The sequence below is a fragment of the Argiope bruennichi genome, chromosome 4 (assembly GCF_947563725.1).
Source record: "Argiope bruennichi chromosome 4, qqArgBrue1.1, whole genome shotgun sequence".
Lineage (NCBI taxonomy): Eukaryota > Metazoa > Arthropoda > Arachnida > Araneae > Araneidae > Argiope > Argiope bruennichi.
The window spans coordinates 8,383,203-8,401,335 of record NC_079154.1 but is presented as its reverse complement, the minus strand read 5'-3'; the positions used below and the strand labels follow the sequence as shown (position 1 = coordinate 8,401,335).

Genomic DNA, 18,133 nt, shown 5'->3' with positions numbered 1-18,133 from the left:
AAACAGAGTGATAAAAAATAGTCTAGGGATGTATGAAATCACAGACATCGATAGCATTTGATCGAAGACATTAAAATAAGAATTATTAACTTGAAAAATAATAATTAAAAATATTTTTTTTTCTCTTTCCGTGGCAATTATTCGATTTTTCTTTTATTATATTTATCTATTTCTTGAATTAAAAAAAATTATCGAGCATCATTTTTATTTCTAAACAATTCAAATTTTTAATCCAAAAAGCATATTACTAGCATTAATATTATGTTTCTAGGTTAACTTTCATTCTAAAGTATTACTTTTCAATATCTAATATCGTCTTATCAAGTAAATTGAATAAAAAGCATTCTTAAAAGAAAAAAAAAATGTCAAAAGCACTCAGTTTCCCAAACATTAATAAACTCATTTCAAAGCCGTCCAAATAAAATCGAATGCGAAACTATAAAATAAAACATGAAGAACTAATATAATGTAACAATAGTGCTCTAAACTGGTAATGTGAATGCAGTTACATAAATATTTTAGGAGCTCTTTTACAATGCATTTTGCGGTTGAAGTATTGAAATATAGCAATTATGATAAATGGTTTTATTTTGTTGTTTTGTTGCAATTATGCCCGTTTTGAATCTATTGAGAGTCATTACATACTCTATGTAATCATGAACATCGATTTCGATAAATTGACGAGGATAATTTTTCTTTCGTTTTCCACATTTTCCTATCATATTAAGTCATTTACAGCACAGCTGGCAGACAGAGTGCAAATGGTTGGCACAGATGTCAAATTAATTCTAATCTACCAATAAAGGATTCTGTAATTAAAGGAATAAATTATTCATTTTTCTTCTACTTTATGATTATGAATATGAAGAGTTATTCCTTTCAAAAACAGATTGTATTTCATTTTTAATCAAATTGTGAAAAATCAATAGACCACATTCTATTGAATGTGGTCTAGTCTTTTCAATAATGGAATTCAATAAAGCACAAGTCTTTACAATAATGTCTTTTCAATAATGGCCTTGGTTCAAATACAGCAAGAAATACATGCTATTGGAGCAAACAAATTATCACAAAATAAATAAAAATCGCCGTTTACAAATGCGGAATATATGAGATAGTTAGAAAGTTATTAGTTCTCTTTTGTATTCTGAAAGACTACAAAAGAGACCGCAAGAATGAAAACTTGTGTTTCGAAATTGGTTGTTGGAAGTCAATAAGTTTCAATGCTCATTTTTCTGTAAATAGTTTGCATTATGGTACAGCTGATTCCGCAATCTCAAAATCATTTTCCACTGTAAAATGGATGACTTGACTTCTTGCTGATGCGAAATTAGATGTTGCATTCTGATTATACCATTCTATATTATATTATTACGAAAATGTTCTAAAGATTTATCCAGAAAATGATTCAATGTCTTTGTTTTATAATCAAAGTTCGAATTCTGGAAGCCATAGCCAATAAAAAAAAATGTAGCCGTCAACTACAACCAAGTAATAAAATTTATATAAATTTTTAAAGGAAAATCCATAAACAGGAGATAAAATGATTAGGAATAAATCTTCGAAATCACTGACCAGCTCAAGTATTTATGCTCTTCACCGGATAGGCAACTCTTCAAAGTATTTCTGTAAAATCATGTGGTTTTTGGTATTTTCAACATGTCTGATGGGAAGCATTTATAAAATACAAAATTTTTATCGCATGTATATTCAATATTCCGTCATGATTGATATCCGTGTATATCAGCAAAAAACTTTAGAATTTCCTACAGTAGGTATCTGCAAATTGAACCGAAATGTAAAAGAAAGTGTTTTGAGAGAAATCATTGGGACAGCACTTTTGCTTTCTGAGCGAAAATATCTTACACAAGATAGCATGCATAAGTTATTGGAATATTCTGAAATGAGTGATGAAAGAAGACTAGCCCTTGCAGAAGAGACTGGAAAGTTTTTAGAAGAATGCTCCTTTAATGGTCAAAATTGCACTTCGCATCAGCTGGGTTATTTCTTTCACTTGCGTTATGAAATGTGTATCACCTTCAATAAGAAAATCAGTAGAAATAAACCTCTGCAAATTTCAGAAACTGGAAGTGGAACCGGCTTAATCGTGAAATTAAAATTAAGTAGAGTTTATTCGAATGCGAATCAAACAGAAGGTGTAAAAATAATTATACAAAATCCAAATGAAGGAGAACCAGACCCAAAGATTCGCGGAATAATCCTCAGCCCAAATTATGAAACACTAATATCCTTAAAACAAACAGCCCATCAAAGATTACCGCAACCATACGAAGACAAATGTCTAGATTACAGAACCAGAGGTGATCCATCGATAAAAAGTAAATGGGATTGCATTACAGCCTGCATTCAGCAACAGAATATTTTGAAATGTGGTTGCAGAGATCCAACAATCATGATGATGAAAAATCAGAAGTTTTGTAATATGGCAAATGAGACAGAGACAAGTTGTTTGGATGATGTAGAAAAGGCTATGTCTAACAACAAATCTACATGTGATTGTCCCGAACCTTGTTACTCAATTAATTATAAGGAAAAAATATCAAGATCTTTATTATTCACATCAAAAATAGCAAAAAGATTGCATATGAACATAAGGAAGGAATCTATTCCATTCCAGATCAATAGTGTCAGAGCTAATATATTTTACTCGAGTTTAGAAAGACAAATTTTTGAACAACGACCTAAATTAGACACAGTCGAATTCCTTAGCTTTTTAGGAAATCAGCTGGGCTTATGGCTAGGACTAAATCTTTTCGTACTCTTTGAACTGCTGGAAAAAATGACAATAACAATAAACTTGTTAAAAGGTTATTTTTTTCCCTCCTAAGCCAAAGCATACGATTTAGGCAGAAACGTAATTTAAAAAAATTCTTTATAAAGGATTTGAACAATGACACTTTCGAATCGCAATGTGATTCGCAAGGGTCCAGCAAATGCTATGAATAGATTAGGCATGTCAAAATAAATAGTTTTACACAGAGACATATAAGCAGAAATGTTATTTTGTACTCGAGCAATGGATTTATAATTTATAAAACAAGCTTATGAAACATTGAATGATTATTAATGGGTCATGTTGACAATATGCCAAGAATTGCTCTCTAGCACGTACATTTCCGCTAAAAAGTTTTAGGTAGATTCCTATAGAAAGACTACCTGTTTCAATGATTCTCATAACAAGACTTTGGGAACATCTCTTCAAGATTAATTTTGTTTGGATTTTAACCTGCTTGGAATATGTTGCTAGAAATGTAAAAATCTTGGACGAGTTCGTAAATGGTCCATCTAGCTCAAAGAGAGTGGAAATGGTGGGGATCGAAATTTTTATTTCTCTATAACTTTAATATTCAAGATAGAGAAATAAACCAATTAGCGTCTCGTTAAGATGAACGACTTTTGTATTTAAAGTTTTTCGATAGCTGCAATATCTTAGAAGTTAGGGAGTGAAAAATGATTTTCAAGCCCTAATTTTGACTGTCGAACATTAACAATTTGTGTTGCCAGATAGTAACTTTGATGTAAAGGAATCTACCTTTGCTTTCCAGCTTAACCAAGAGGAATTTTTTAAGTATACTTAATTTAATTTGGAACGTTTTACCTTCTGTCGGAACCTCTTTCAATAATAAAAATCTACAAATTCTATCAATCTAGCTCATATTGTACTATCGTTAGTGAGCTCAGACAAAATTTCAAAAGCGTGTTTTTCGGACTCAGGTAAGTTTGAAAAGTGGACATTCGTCAAAATCTCGAGTTCAATATTTTGATGATTACAAGGCTTTCACAGTTTTCACAAGAAAATAAAAATAAATAAATTCATAGTATATAGATGATTATTTAAATGCATAATTAGTTCCATTATCACAAAATTAATTTAATAGATATTAAATTTATAAAGGTATACTTTAAGAGTATTCATTTTTTTGCTCAGCCTTCACTGCAAAGCAGTGTTTTCTTTTAGTTTTGAGTTATTTTATTTGTTGTAAATACACCACAGTGGGAGAGAAGATTCGTAGAGTGTAGTAATTTCTTGACTACATAATTTTTCATGAATAATTACGAGGGAACGATGCTAGGAGAAGACAGCTAAAAAGAGAAAATAATTTTTATCATTGCCTGAAAGACGAATGTAATTAAGCTATAAATATTAATCAAGGAAGATTGTGAGAAATGTAACTCATTATGCAGAAAACAAGGAAGTTAAATGTAAACACAAACATGAATAATATTAAAAACTGTATATTAAATCTTTTGTCAGATTTATAAACAACAGATTTTTTTTTCATATTTAACACCTTTTTTTTTTAATTTCATGTATTTTTAAACATTCTGCAAAGTTTGTAAAATAAATAAAAAATAAAAAAAACCAAGAAAATAAAATAAATCCTTACATGATTAGAAACATCATACAATGAAAACATTCTGGCATTAATCTCTGAGCACATTAAAAGCAGAAAAATAATGAAGAAATATCCTTAGAGTACATTCTAATAACTCAGTTTTATTGCTACCATAACAATGCAATGTAATATCACATTGCAATCATTAATATCTGATAATAAAAATTGACATAACAGGTCTTCTAAAAACAACATTAGCCTTTGAATCAAACAATGATATGATAAAATTTAAAATAGTAATATGCTGTGTATAATTACAAAGAAAATTACAAAAAAGGAGACTAAAATTCAAAGATAAGATATTTCAAATGTTTATTTATTTACATACAAGGACATGCTAACAAAGTATAAAATACCAAGCTCTTTACATTTCTCCATGAAACAACTTTAATACTTGGAATGAAATCACAGCTGAGGTCACTTTTACAAATAAGAAATTCTAAAAATAGGATATATTTGTTAAGATAACAACCTTTGACTAAATGCAACATTGTCCAAAGGAATTCACACAAACACATGGGGGTAAAGTGAAATTTCTAAAGCATAAATTGTCATTTATGAAGCATTCTTGTTTTATCTTTATCACATTACTGATCTATCAATTATTTCTTAATATAAAAAGACAGATTTTGTTAATTTTGAGCCAAAAAATAATAAATTAATATCATCAAAAACTGATATAAAAGTTAAATTTAATGCATGATAAAAATTATATATATAATTTTTTGATTATTAGTTTAATTATCTTTTTAACTATTTCTTATATATTTATGCTATTTTTTAAAACAACAGAAAATTAAAGAAATGCGTTGCACGTAATTTGTCATTCATTGTTTATGTAACATTATTAAAATAAATTAGTGTATAAGAACCATTCATATCTATTGTTTTATATTTTTCAATTCATTTTATAATTTCATTCTGACTTTATTCAGTTTCCCTCCCTTCCTTTTTTGACTCCACTGTGTCACTATAAAGTTCAAATAATTAAAGATTCAAATCCATTATTAAAATAACCAACTGAAATGAAAAACAATATATATTTGTAAAATGTGTAAAATAAAATTAAAAAAAAAATGATTATTGAGGAAAAATTTCTAAAAATAAATTAATCAAACAATAACAATAATTAAAAAAGGTCCTATTTTAAATTTTAACTTTCTAAAAAATGCAGTTGAAAAATACGTAAGTCAGTTTATTAAGCTATATAATCTCTCAGTTGCCCCTATGTTTGAATAGTGAAGCAAAGTTCATTCATATAATATAAAACTCTTTCTCCAGAAATTATTTTTAAATGTAATATTTATTACTTTCAGTATTTTTCAACATTGCTATTCAAATTCTCAATTGAAAAGTTCAAGAACTAAGAAAAATTTAGCTAGGAAGGTAGCATATTTAAACAGCCACACTAACTTTTATTTATGTACTGGAAATTTCAATTTTAAGGCATTTACACCCTTAAAAAAATTGGATCTAAATCAATCAAAACCAGAAAACACAAAATATTTTTTACAGTAAACTTTTTTATTTTATTTACGCCACTAATTAATTGCTACTCTTTTACAGTCCATATAAAAAATTTACAACAGCAAACATTTTTAAGAATTTAACAATTATAAAATAAATTTATATAGAAAAATGTTCATCAAATTCTGTCATTCAATGTCAGAAAAATTCATTAATAAACAGCAGTAAGTATTTACATTTTTATTTTATTTGAATCGGTCGAGTGTCAAAATCATAGAGCTGAGATACTGATAGAGGGAGTGCAACCTTACTTTGGTGTGGGACAAGTAAAATCACATGACTTGTGGACAGAATTTGTGTTCACTGTAACCACATTCTCCGTTACCCATTATATTTCAATAGCAGATTTTTTCTCGCTTTTAACTGTTGGATTTTAAAACTTATTTAAGCCATGGTTAACTATTGCTGTGCAATTGGATGCAAAGAAAAACCTTATAAGGATAGTCCTGTATCATTACACAGGTATGTACAATAAACATATTCTGTTTATATCCATTTTAAGTCAATTTAAAATTTCATAACCTCCATCACTCAGTGATTTGGTGTTAAAACTGAATAATATTTCATAGTTTGGTTTAGTTATTGTATTAAATTTATTTAATTTGTTATTAAGCTTCATTTAAACTGATGTAACTGCATTATATTTTGTTACTTGCTTTATTTTAATCTCGAATGTGTTGCAAGTGTTTGGCTGCAAGCTTGGCGTGATTTTTTCTCGCCAATACAAGTGTTTACATAAGCATTATTGACTGGTTAATAATTGTGTATTTATTTTAGTGCAAATAAAGTTCCTTATTATATCCAATATGTTTTTTTTTTACCATAAATATTCGAATCGTATTATACCATGAAAGATATTAAATCATCATTGTGAATGAAATAGTTAAACTAAAATAACGTTTTATTGAATGTGTTTATTGAAAATGTTATATAGTAAAATTTCATAAATGTGCTAGCAGTAATTGCATATTTTTATAAATTTTAATTAAGATCTAAAAAGAAACTAGAGGATATTCTAAAGATAAACTACTAAAGAAAGAAATGCTATCTTTACAGATAAAAATTTTGTCTGATTGTTAACATTTATTAATAACTTGCGATATGCACATACCCTAAAATCACCGTTTTCGTATAAATTTCGAATTTCCTTATTATTTTGTATTAAATCAACACATTTAAGATTCCAAAAATGATTTAATTTTGATCCTGCGGTAGTTAGAAGCAAAGTTACTACCAACACTATAAACCAGAAGCGAAATATTTCAAACTGATACTTACAAGGAGAAGACACGAGGTTTAAAACTGAGTTCGGAATGAGATTTTGTATAATGATAATAAACATTTAGAATGTTTATTAATGAAAATATTAAGACTCAATAGTCAACCTTAAAACTTTCAAATAGCTTATATACTAATAATGTGTTACCCGAACGAGCACTCGAGTAGTGTAGTGGTTAGGGCACTGGCGTAGCATGCAGGATAACTGGGTTTGATTCTGAGCTAGTGTTTTTTTTCTTTCTAAATTATTTCAAAATAATTTAACAGTTTTAATTAATATCCTTTTCATTTTTTATGCAAAAATAAATATTATTCAGAATATTCAAGAAAAAAAAAAGATTTGGATCACTTTTATAATCTGCTTTTATTATAAAAAGTTTTTTTTTTATCTGTATGAGATAATGATAAAACCTGTAATGTAAATTGAACATGTAATGTAAAATTAAAAGATGGTTTTAGGTAAAGAAAAGAAATAAAATGTTTACTTAAAGAAGAAAAATACTCACTTTTAATTAATGCACAAAAATAAAGTAAAAAAGTAAACATAATTTAAATCAACAAACTTGGCTACTTATAAAAAAGAGAAAACATTATTTTCGAAACCAGTTTGCTTAGTTTTCAAGGAATGAATATATGTATATATATAAATTATTTAGGAAATGTGAACCAGATATGAAAATTGACCGGACCCAATGTCGGGAAGCAAAATGTTGCACGTCAGTTTTTGAGTATACCAAGATTTGCGATATGACGCCAAAAAAGGCCAGATTTCTCACAAGTCACATACACTTGTTTAGACTAGAAAAAAGCTACTTGCTTCCTTCGTTCATATATCAGCTCTATGGTCAAAATTCATAGTTATTTGCAATTTAATGAAAATTTTAGCACCACTTGGCATTTTACAATAATTTCTAATTCAAAATTTCTGATTAGTCAAAAAGTAGAATCTTAAATTAATCCACTATTAAACTGAAGATAGATATTCTTTTTTCCCAAATTACTTATTTAGTAAACAATCTATTATTTCACAGATATAGTGATTGTACAATAACACCATAAACTTCACAATAAAACAATCATCTTATAAACTGAATAGGAAGGGAAAAACCAGAATATCAAATGAATGATTATCTAGATAATATGTTTGGCAAAAAATCTGATCTTTCTTCAACAATTTATATACATTGTTACACTGATTGATTGTTAATACATATCACCTAAATAAATAAATGTAACAATCCAATAAGTTTACTTTTCTCTTTTATGTTTTTTCTTGATTCCTTTGCTATACTTGGATGAACTATCCTGTGGGGAAAAAAATGGAATAAAAAAATGAATAAAGGGGAAAAAATCTTGTACAACAGACATTTAATTATCTAATCCAGTTTAAAAAAGTAATAATCTGTCATAAAATGAGAAATAATTTACTTTGTCATGATACATTATGCATTTATCTGCTATAATCCTTCTATGTGCTACATGCATAACACAGGTTAAGGCAAAAAAAGTTTTTAGTTTTTTCATTTTAAGCTTGTCTTCTGTAATTGTTAAACATTAGAAAATTTATCCCAAAATGTAAATTATTAATAATTAACAATAATGTAATTAATTTAATCATGATTTTTTTCTCTGCACCACATTTTTAAAACATGCATTTCAGTTTATATCAAAAACTTGTAAAATACTACTCTGTTTCAAGAAATAAGAAAAATGAATGTGAGTGGATTTTGGTGTAAAAAGAGTATTTTTAATAGTATGGGTGGTGTATGAAGTCAGTTTCTATTTGAACTCTATGCCACCCAGATTTTTGTTACTCAACTTGTTCATCTGCAATTTTAGATTGGATAATTGAGAGTATACTGTATACCATAAAAATGTAAGAAAGTTAACTATCAATTTAATACATAAACTATAATTTGTTGATCTCGCATGTGATTTTTTCAATTCATTTTTCAAATGAAGTTATTCGAATGAATCAATGAGAGCAAAAAAGAAAACTGAAACAATAATTAAATAAGAAATTACAAAAAACTAGAGCAACAGTTGGTACTTTTTAGTTAGCCAGTGCATATGAAATAAATCAACAAATAATTTAGACCAGCATCAAATAAATGTCAATATAACCTGCACTAACTTTCATATAAATCTTTGCAAGCTTATGTTCGCTACCTTATTTTGCACATGTTCCATAATCAAGATCGGAGGAAGAAGACTCGGACAAAACTCATTTCCATCCAAGACGCCAATGAAGATGGTCATGTGAGCATAATGAAAGAAAGGCCCTCTACCAGCAACATCATTGCTAGGGATAAGAGCTCCATTAACTCAACTCACTCACTAATTTTCATACAAATCTAATGCTACAATTTTTTGGGGGGCGCAGATCTAAATTATTTGATGAATTTTTGCTTATTCCCGGCTAACCTAGAAATACCCAATAGCTAGAAGAGAAATTAGATTCGTACATACTGAAAAAATATACAGGAATAAAAGTAGCTCAGATTCATCCAGAATTTTAGTTTTTTTAAAAATTATTATTTTCTATAATCCAAAATTCCTGGATTGGGTATATATATACCAATTCCTAAATTCCAACTCTTCCCCGCTGTTTTTTAAAAATTAAATAGAACAATCAATCCTTTTCATAAATGATAAAAATAAAAAATACACATAATTTTCTGAAATGATGTAGAGGAATATAAACTAATTTAAATGAGTAAAATTTTTTTTCCAATTAAGTTAATTAATAAATTTCCTTGAAAATATAAATATGTATATGTATAAATAATGAAAATTTTAATATCAAATCAATATTTGGAATTAATTGAAATTAAATCAGATTTTCATTCCATTACAGATTTTTCAAATATGACTAGAATCAATCTCAACACATATATTAGATAACTACAAGATAAATAGCTATATGTCTTTTAACTTGTTTTAGAAAAGGAATATTATATTTTCTATTGAGTAAGTCCAAAGCAAAAATAATTTCTTTAAATTACATGCATAATTTCCAAAGTTGCATCCACATGCATTTTAAATTTAAAATTACAAATTATAGACAGAACACACAGGGAAACCCATTATCCCCTTTGAGAAATTACAATAGTATAAAGATACAATGCTTTTTTTTACTATTAAAATACTTTATAATCTATTAAAATATTTATATTCACACTCATGAACATATTTTTGCTGCACAGCAAAGTTTTGCAAAACATTTAAACTTTTATTTTTTTATAACTAGGTATAAAATGAACTGCCAATGAATTTTACACAAATTTCTGCACCTCCTCTTGAGCAAACCCAATAGAAAATCATCTTATTTTCAACACAGAAATAAAATGAACCAAATAGCATAGACCATTAATGAATATTTTACTCACCATTTCATTTTTGACATACAAACAAACATGGGATTTAAAAAAATTGAATCTGAGTAGCTAGAAGAAAATTTAATAAGACCTGTACCATATTTTTAAGATACGATACAAATTAAAGTATGACACGATTTTTACCATATGAAGAAAGCTAAATAAATTATAAATTTTCTTCTACAAATTTGTATAATAAAAAAAAAAAACAAAAAAAAAAAAAAAACTTACACTATGTTTTTTGTGTTCATTTAAATACTTGTCATGCTTCTTTTTCTTAGATTTCTTATGCTTGTGCTTATAACTTCTAGCTTCATCCTGTTATTCATATATTCATCATGTACAAAGGACATTTGGATTTGATAAAAAGGGAAAAAATAACACCAATTAAAACAACAGATTGCAGACAAATTAAACAGAGTGCTAGCATATTCCTAAGTTAAAAATAATAATAATATGATCTTATAAAAAGTTATGTCAACCATAAAACTAATTATTGTCAAAGCCATAAATGAAACTTTTTTTTTTTAAATTATCACTTTTTATCATTTTTACCAGTTAAAATTCTTTATTTTATTCAGAAATGGATGGAAAATTCTAGACAATACCACTCTTTTAAATTGTTCTATAGCAGTCTTCTACATTACTTTTAAAAACACTAAGCTTAACATATGTAACATTTATTAATAACTTCTTCATCTCTTCACATGCACACACAAAATCAAATCCGTAAAGTTTATTATGGAGATTTTTAATTTCAACAAAAGAAACTGACCACCTGCAAAAATTTATTCATGATTTTGATAAAATAGAAGTATCTTAAATATTAATTAAATTTCTATTGGGAAGGCTATAAGCTCCACAATTTAAAAAAGATTTTAACAGATAAGTTTGAATTTAGCATCTTTTTTAAAAATTACTATTTTGTAAAAAATCTTTCCATATTCTTTTATTTTTACAAAGCTCTTACAATAGATTTCCCCTTTCCAATAACCCTACTACTTTGCAAATAAAAAATTAAACATGTTACTAATAACTAGAATGATATTTATAAAGAATAAAACATACGAAACTTGAACTACTTATTATTATATGCAGTAGAAAAATTTTCTAAGAATTCCTCTTCTAAAAGAGCAATTTAATTTATTTATATTCCAGCATATAATATGAAGAAAATCATATTAAAAATGAAAAACCGTTAATGAAATTATATTTTATTGGATATATGAATATGCTTGAAAGGAATAAAAAAATGACAAATAGCTTATTTACTAATTAAAATTTGAAAAATGCTGCATATAAAATTTTTGTACATCAGAATTTGATTTTTGTAAAATTAAGCTTGGAGATAGAAAATTCTACCTAAGGTATTCTTTACTTTTTGCATTAAAATATTTTTAGTTGTGTTTCTATTTTTTTCCTCCTTAAGAAATATTATAGCTGTATACTGCAAAAAAAAAAAAAAAAAAAAAAAATTGTTTAAAAAAATTTGTGCTTATTTTTTTAATTATCATTAATTTTTTAAAAGAATTTTTACTTGTTTTTTCTTTTTATTAATACTGGCTATTTAAAAGTATATACATACCTCTGAGTTATCCTCTTTAGATCTAGAACTAGATGAAGATGATGAACTTGATGACTTAAGAAAAAGACTTGTGTTATAAACAGAAATTTCATAAGCAATAAAAAACATATATTTTTTAAATAAAAAAAAGAGAAAATAAATGAGTAATTAAATTAACTTTTTAAAATTGGTTTAATTTAACAAACAAGCCACAGAAGAAAAACAATTTTTTAATTAAATAAGTTACATGTTAATTTATAAACTTATTTACTATAAAAAAAGGGGGGGGGGGACTGAAACAAATAAATAAAATAAACATTCATAACCACAAATTTTACTTTTCTAAATGTTTATCACTGTAATTACTAATATTGCATCTTTTAAGAGAATAAACTTCAGAACTCAATTGTAAACTTAAAAATTCTCCTTTTGTTTTTAATTAAATAAACAGTTCTACTTGTTCCAGTGATATCCAGTTCCATACTGAGAATAATGCCATTTTTAAATCATTTTTATTAATATTAATCATTACATCCCAGAATTTTAATGACTTTAAAATCAGGTTGTTTTTTTTTTTGGTCATTTCATAAATAAGATATGTCAGTGCTCAAACTATTCCTTTTTTTTTAATGGATTGTTACCCTATTAGAACATCCAATTTACCTAAGCAATTAGAAACATGGATAAACTCAAAATATTATCTTCAAGTGTTATCTTTAGCTTTTAGTCTTCCATTAAGAAAAGATAAGAATTTTTTTACACAACAAAAATGACAGCTTACATCACCATGAAACATACAATAAAGTTTTGATCGAATTTTTTTTCCCTTATCTAACACCATACTAATAGTACCACAAGCTTTTGACCAAGTAAACTGAACATTTTTAAAAATCTGAACTGACTGGTTCATTATATGTACTGTCATGCACACAAACAAAAGTCTGGTATGTAATGTAGTTAGTTCCAATTTTGGTTTAATCTTCATTTTCTTCTATATCATGATTGGAGATTATTAGAGAACACATTGTAAAAGTTGAGAGTTCATATTTAGCTCTAATTAATTTACAATTTGACTGGAAGAAGTTTCAATAAAAGATACTGTGGGCAAGACAATATTTAAATCACTCGCAACAGCCATTCCTTTTTTCTTCTTTTCCTCCTGCAAGCAAGCATATACTCTAAACTGTTTTTGTCTGCTATTTTGAACATTTCATTAATGCTACAATTTGGTTTTGGATTTTTGCAGCAGTTCGGAAAGCTAAACTTTCGCTAATCTGCCATTTTGCTAGAGTCACAACCTTGAGGTATCTTATTTCTTTTTAGATTTTAATAAACTCAGAAATACTATATAAAGTCTCAACAGAATAAACAGTACATATATAAAAAGACATAAATTATTCTAAATGGGAAATAAAAGTCGGAAAAAGAATAAATTTTAACTGAATGGTCCAAAAGAAATAAAGTTATCATTTGAAATGCCAATGAGGAAAGTTGTTTATTTTTATTTCTAACTCCTGTTTACTTTGGCATTATGTTAATCATCTAATATTTTTGGCAAGAAACAATGATAGTTAGTGGTAACATTATTTTTTTTTTAATTATAAAATCAACATATGCACACAAACGTAAGAAAGGTTAGAATTTCATACTAAGAATTTTTGTTTTTCTATTAGTATTTGATCATTTGACATTTTTTTGCAAAAAAAAAAAAAAAAAAAACAGTAACTAATATCAAAATAGCTTTCTAATATAACTTTTTCAAACTTAAAATACCTTGCTCAAAAAAAAAAAAAAAAAAAAAAAAAAAATTACATTTCAGAAATTTATAATTTTGTTTAAATTTCATATGAAGCTAAAATTTTTAAATTCTACATTTTTTTTAATAACATCAATTTTGTTTATCTTATTTATGAGCCAGTATATTCCAGAAGCTTTATTTTTTTAAAATCATTCCCCATCTTTATTTTATTAGAGCATAATTATATTGGATTAAATTATGATTAACAAAATGAAAATTTCTTGACATTATAATTTTATCCGTAAGTATAAAATCACTTAATGAATAATTAAATAAAGTGGAATTCTATTATGATGAGTCCATTCGTAAATAAAATTCCAAAGAATGGGCGGAAAAAAAGGCTAGCAACTACAAATTTTAGAGAGAAAAAATAACGAACATTAACACAAATAAAGAAAATTAACACTATTACTTTTTACAGAAGAGAAAATTTAAAACTGGAAATTGACATGCTTATAAACATTCTGATAACCATCTTTTCTTTTCTTATAAAAAAATAAATATAGATATTCTAAGAAATATAGAAAAACTTTAAATGTGTCTTTGAAGACAATATATAAGATTACAGTATACAGGTCAAATATATATATATATATATATATAAAATTAAATCTCAATGAATCTGCAATTCTGTTTAAAACTACATCAACTAAGTACAACTAAATGAACACAGCCACTCACCCGCTTTTTCTTTCTTTTCTTTGATTTCTTTTTCTTTAAAGAAAGAATATTTTCTTATATAAAACATTTAAATTCATTTTTTTTCAATTAAAATAATAAAATAATAACAATGACTAACATACCTCACACGATGAACTTTCTCCAAGTAATTTCTCTCTGTTGCGTCTGAGTTCTTCTCGAAATTTCTATACAATTAATAAAAAATCATAGTATTCTTTAACTCCAGTTTCTTATAATTGTATTTTTAAGTAAATCAAATTAAAAACATGCCTTAATATTCAATAAAGGAAAATAAAAAGAAAATGGATTCATTGTTTGTAAATGGAAATTTGAAACAATATACTATACATACATCATTCATCTTTTCCTCCCAAGCTGCAAGTGTTTTAGAGCCCTCTTTTTTCTTTTGTAATATTTCTTTCACTTCTTCCCTAAAGTTAGTTTCATAGCTTTATCAATACTTTATATATAATTAGTACATTTACAAGCATCGAATACATTATTATTACAACAACATAGACTTGATCAGATCAAAAAATTCCTTCGCCATAAAATATTAAAAATGTATAGTTTACAAAAATGTTATTCAAACTTCAGAAAGGAAACACAAATTCATCAGTGAAAAAACATATCCTGTAGTCATAAATGATGAAAAGACAAAAGAAATAACGAAGTAGGCCATATAATGCTAATTTCTAGCCACATTTCCTAAACAACAAAATTTGTTTCTTTTTCTTCCAGATATCTGAAGTAGAAGCTTAATCATTAAAGCAAAGGAACAGCAATGAGCAATTTTCAGTGAAAAAACAAACTGTTAACAAATTTATCGCAAAAAAAAAAGTAATTAAAGACAGTTTTCACAAGTTCTTTCACAGATTTAATATACATGAAAAATTAGATTTAGGGTAGATAAAATTTCTATACTGGAAATGAGCAGTTGTACATTCAAAACACCCTTCATCAAAGATTTGTTATGAGTCATGATGAATTGGATAAAAAGTAAATGTCCACGCAAAGCAAAAAGTAACAAATGGATAAGGAACATCAATGAAAATGAATAAAAGTCGTTATATTCAGAAAAATAATGCTGAACCATGTCATCTCACAAGGGTATATAACTATTTCATTCATTTTCATTGATATTCCTTAACAATATCTTAATCTTGAATTGATGTATCACAGTGGCAGTCACAACACTGGGCGTAAGACTTTTAGACCAAATATTATCTGTATTGCATGTAGATCAGATATATGTTTAATCTATGAGGATGAAATGCTTGCCTACTGGTATGAAAAAAAATTGAAATTGGGGAAAAAAATTCCAAAATTTTTGTCTCGATAAAGACATTAGAGAGAGGAGTTCAGCTAAGTATCATTTTTGTCAAGTGGTCTCAACTCAAAATTATGTGATTCATTTAGAAGTACTCTTTGGATAGTTTCAAAACTGAATATGAATATAATTAAACTAATGGGAAATCAGAAACTTCCAGTATCTACAAACTAATACTCACAACTGAAAGAAAATAGAAATGTAAAAAGTCAGAAAAAAAAAAGAAAAAATCTATACAAAAGTATTATTGGTATTAGCCATTCAAATGTTAAGCATTAAGACAAAAAGAATTTTGATATAAAATACCTCTATCAAATTATAAATTTAACCAAAGGAAGCTATATCTAAAAATGTTTCCAATATTTTATTTTATATATAAATATATTCAAACTGTAACAATTCATATAAATTATATAAAATAAATTGGTTTTATTTGAATCTTTACCATGAAGGACGATCTCTGTTCATGTAATCTCGTATAGAAGGTCCTCCAGAAGAAATTGGTCCACGAGCTCTGGCCATGGCAATTGGATTCATAAATGCCTAAATAGATAAATATCATAAAAAGATAAAATCATGTCTAATTTAAATAACAATTTATTTCAAATAATAAATACAAAAATAATATGATATAATTAATTTTATAAAAAAGAAAAATACAAAAAGAGAAAAAAGTGGCTATAAAATAATTATTGACAAAATAAGCAATGCAAAGCATGATTAAAGAAGTACTATACACTATAAATTGAAATAATTACAATATCATTCAAAATCAAATTTTAAATATAATCTAAATTAAGACTTCATAGCATTTAGCCACCATCCAGATGATTTGTAAAGTCCACACATATATTTATGATTTTAAATTATTGAAGAAAAAATAAATAAATCTATACGGAATTCAATAGATCAGCATTTCTGTTTTATTTATAAACTCCACTGAAATTTCAAGTACAACAGATTAATTAAAAATACAATTTTTTGCCCAATAATCTAAAACATTTTGACAATCAAAATGAAGATTTTAATAAACATTAAAATCTTTTTTCTTCTTTCCTTGAAGAAGTCTTAAACTGTTCCAAATTAGATATAATTCTTTTTTATTAAATTCTTTTTCACCTAAATTTTTTCACTGATACTTGAAATATAAATCAATATTTCTGAAATTTTCTTATTTGTACCTATTACTGATTCAAATAAATATATTTTCCTTTATTATCTTTTAGACATCTCCTCAAATTTTTATTGAATTACATAATAATCACATGCTTGTTTTAATTTGATGAGAAGAAATGCACAACACTATCAAATTGCGAGTATTCCTATCTGTCATAGTGAAGATTTGGATGGAAAAAACACGTTTCTCTTAATATACTACATGAATTCTCTAACTTTTATGTGGGTTATTATTATTGTCCATTTCCCTTAAGTATTCTGAAAAACGACAATTCTAGCCACATATTATTTTAAGAAATCTCATCTTACTAATAAGGAATGTTTATCAAAGCTTTTCTTTGCAAAACCAAAAGCTGGATTGCAATGTGCAAATGCGATAGAACTGAATCGAATATAATCACATATTATTTCTAACAATTCTATAAGCTGTCAGTGCAACAGTAATAAGTGAACTACTTTACAGAATGATATAATGAATAAAAAGCACTGAATACTTTAATGATGAAACATCAAATAAATATTGGAAATACAAAAAAAAAAACACCTCTCAGTATAAATTTCACATATTTTCAAACTTAAAAGATAAAGAAAAGAAGAAAGCTTACATATCGTGTATCTCGTTTACCCATTTTAATAAAAATTGGCTTAAAAAATTTTTCTGCAAAAATTCCAAAGAATTCAGAATTAATAAATACTACATCACAGAAAATAAAAATAATAAATTCTGCGCTTTCATATTTGCTTGATACCAGTAAAAGGCGTACTTTACCAACGTTAACACATTTTTTTAAAATTTATTTCTTCTGCTACAATTTGACTGTAAAAATAACAAAAAAAAATTTTTTTTTTTTGGATATCGTATCGGATATTTAGCAATATGAAAATATTAATTTTAAATAGAATTTTTCGATTTCAAATAAACCGTTTCGAATTCATTTTCCGAAAGCTCTAGTGTGCATCTATTCTACAGTTATTTTTCTTAAC

The 18,133-nt window shown here is 26.3% G+C and overlaps 2 protein-coding genes across 5 annotated transcripts; one reads left to right on the top strand and one right to left on the bottom strand.

The window, feature by feature from the left end:
• The first annotated feature begins 1,723 nt into the window (after positions 1 to 1,723).
• Positions 1,724 to 2,848, top strand: LOC129965685 (degenerin deg-1-like). Its single transcript, XM_056079789.1, has one exon. It carries the CDS (start codon positions 1,724 to 1,726, stop codon positions 2,846 to 2,848), a length of 1,125 nt encoding a protein of 374 aa, XP_055935764.1.
• Positions 2,849 to 4,705: 1,857 nt separating this feature from the next.
• Positions 4,706 to 17,893, bottom strand: LOC129965797 (protein FAM133-like). Of its 4 annotated transcripts, none has more exons than XR_008784237.1 (9): positions 17,755 to 17,893; positions 16,419 to 16,516; positions 14,996 to 15,074; positions 14,766 to 14,828; positions 14,644 to 14,676; positions 12,186 to 12,239; positions 10,832 to 10,918; positions 9,358 to 9,525; positions 4,706 to 8,528 (listed from the first exon to the last, which is right to left on the bottom strand). XR_008784237.1 is itself a non-coding variant. In XM_056079992.1 (8 exons), the coding sequence occupies exons 1-8, from the start codon at positions 17,776 to 17,778 to the stop codon at positions 8,472 to 8,474; spliced, it is 495 nt and encodes a 164-aa protein (XP_055935967.1). In that variant the 5' UTR covers positions 17,779 to 17,893; the 3' UTR covers positions 4,706 to 8,471. The 4 variants fall into 4 exon arrangements, 2 of the variants coding, with proteins under 2 accessions (XP_055935967.1, XP_055935968.1); XR_008784236.1 differs by having other exon boundaries at positions 9,393 to 9,525; XM_056079992.1 differs by lacking the exon at positions 9,358 to 9,525.
• Between the last annotated feature and the right edge of the window lie 240 nt (positions 17,894 to 18,133).

Bases quoted from the DNA above. Each gene is read 5' to 3' on its own strand.
- LOC129965685 (XM_056079789.1), top strand. From the start codon at position 1,724: ATGATTGATATCCGTGTATATCAGCAAAAAACTTTAGAATTTCCTACA.
- LOC129965797 (XM_056079992.1), bottom strand. From the start codon at position 17,778: ATGGGTAAACGAGATACACGATAT. The intron at 15,075-16,418 runs GTAAAGATTCAA...AACTAACTTTAG, and splicing joins AACAGAGATCGTCCTTCATG to GGAAGAAGTGAAAGAAATAT. The intron at 12,240-14,643 runs GTGAGTGGCTGT...CTTTTTCTTAAG, and splicing joins AGAAAAGAAAGAAAAAGCGG to TCATCAAGTTCATCATCTTC.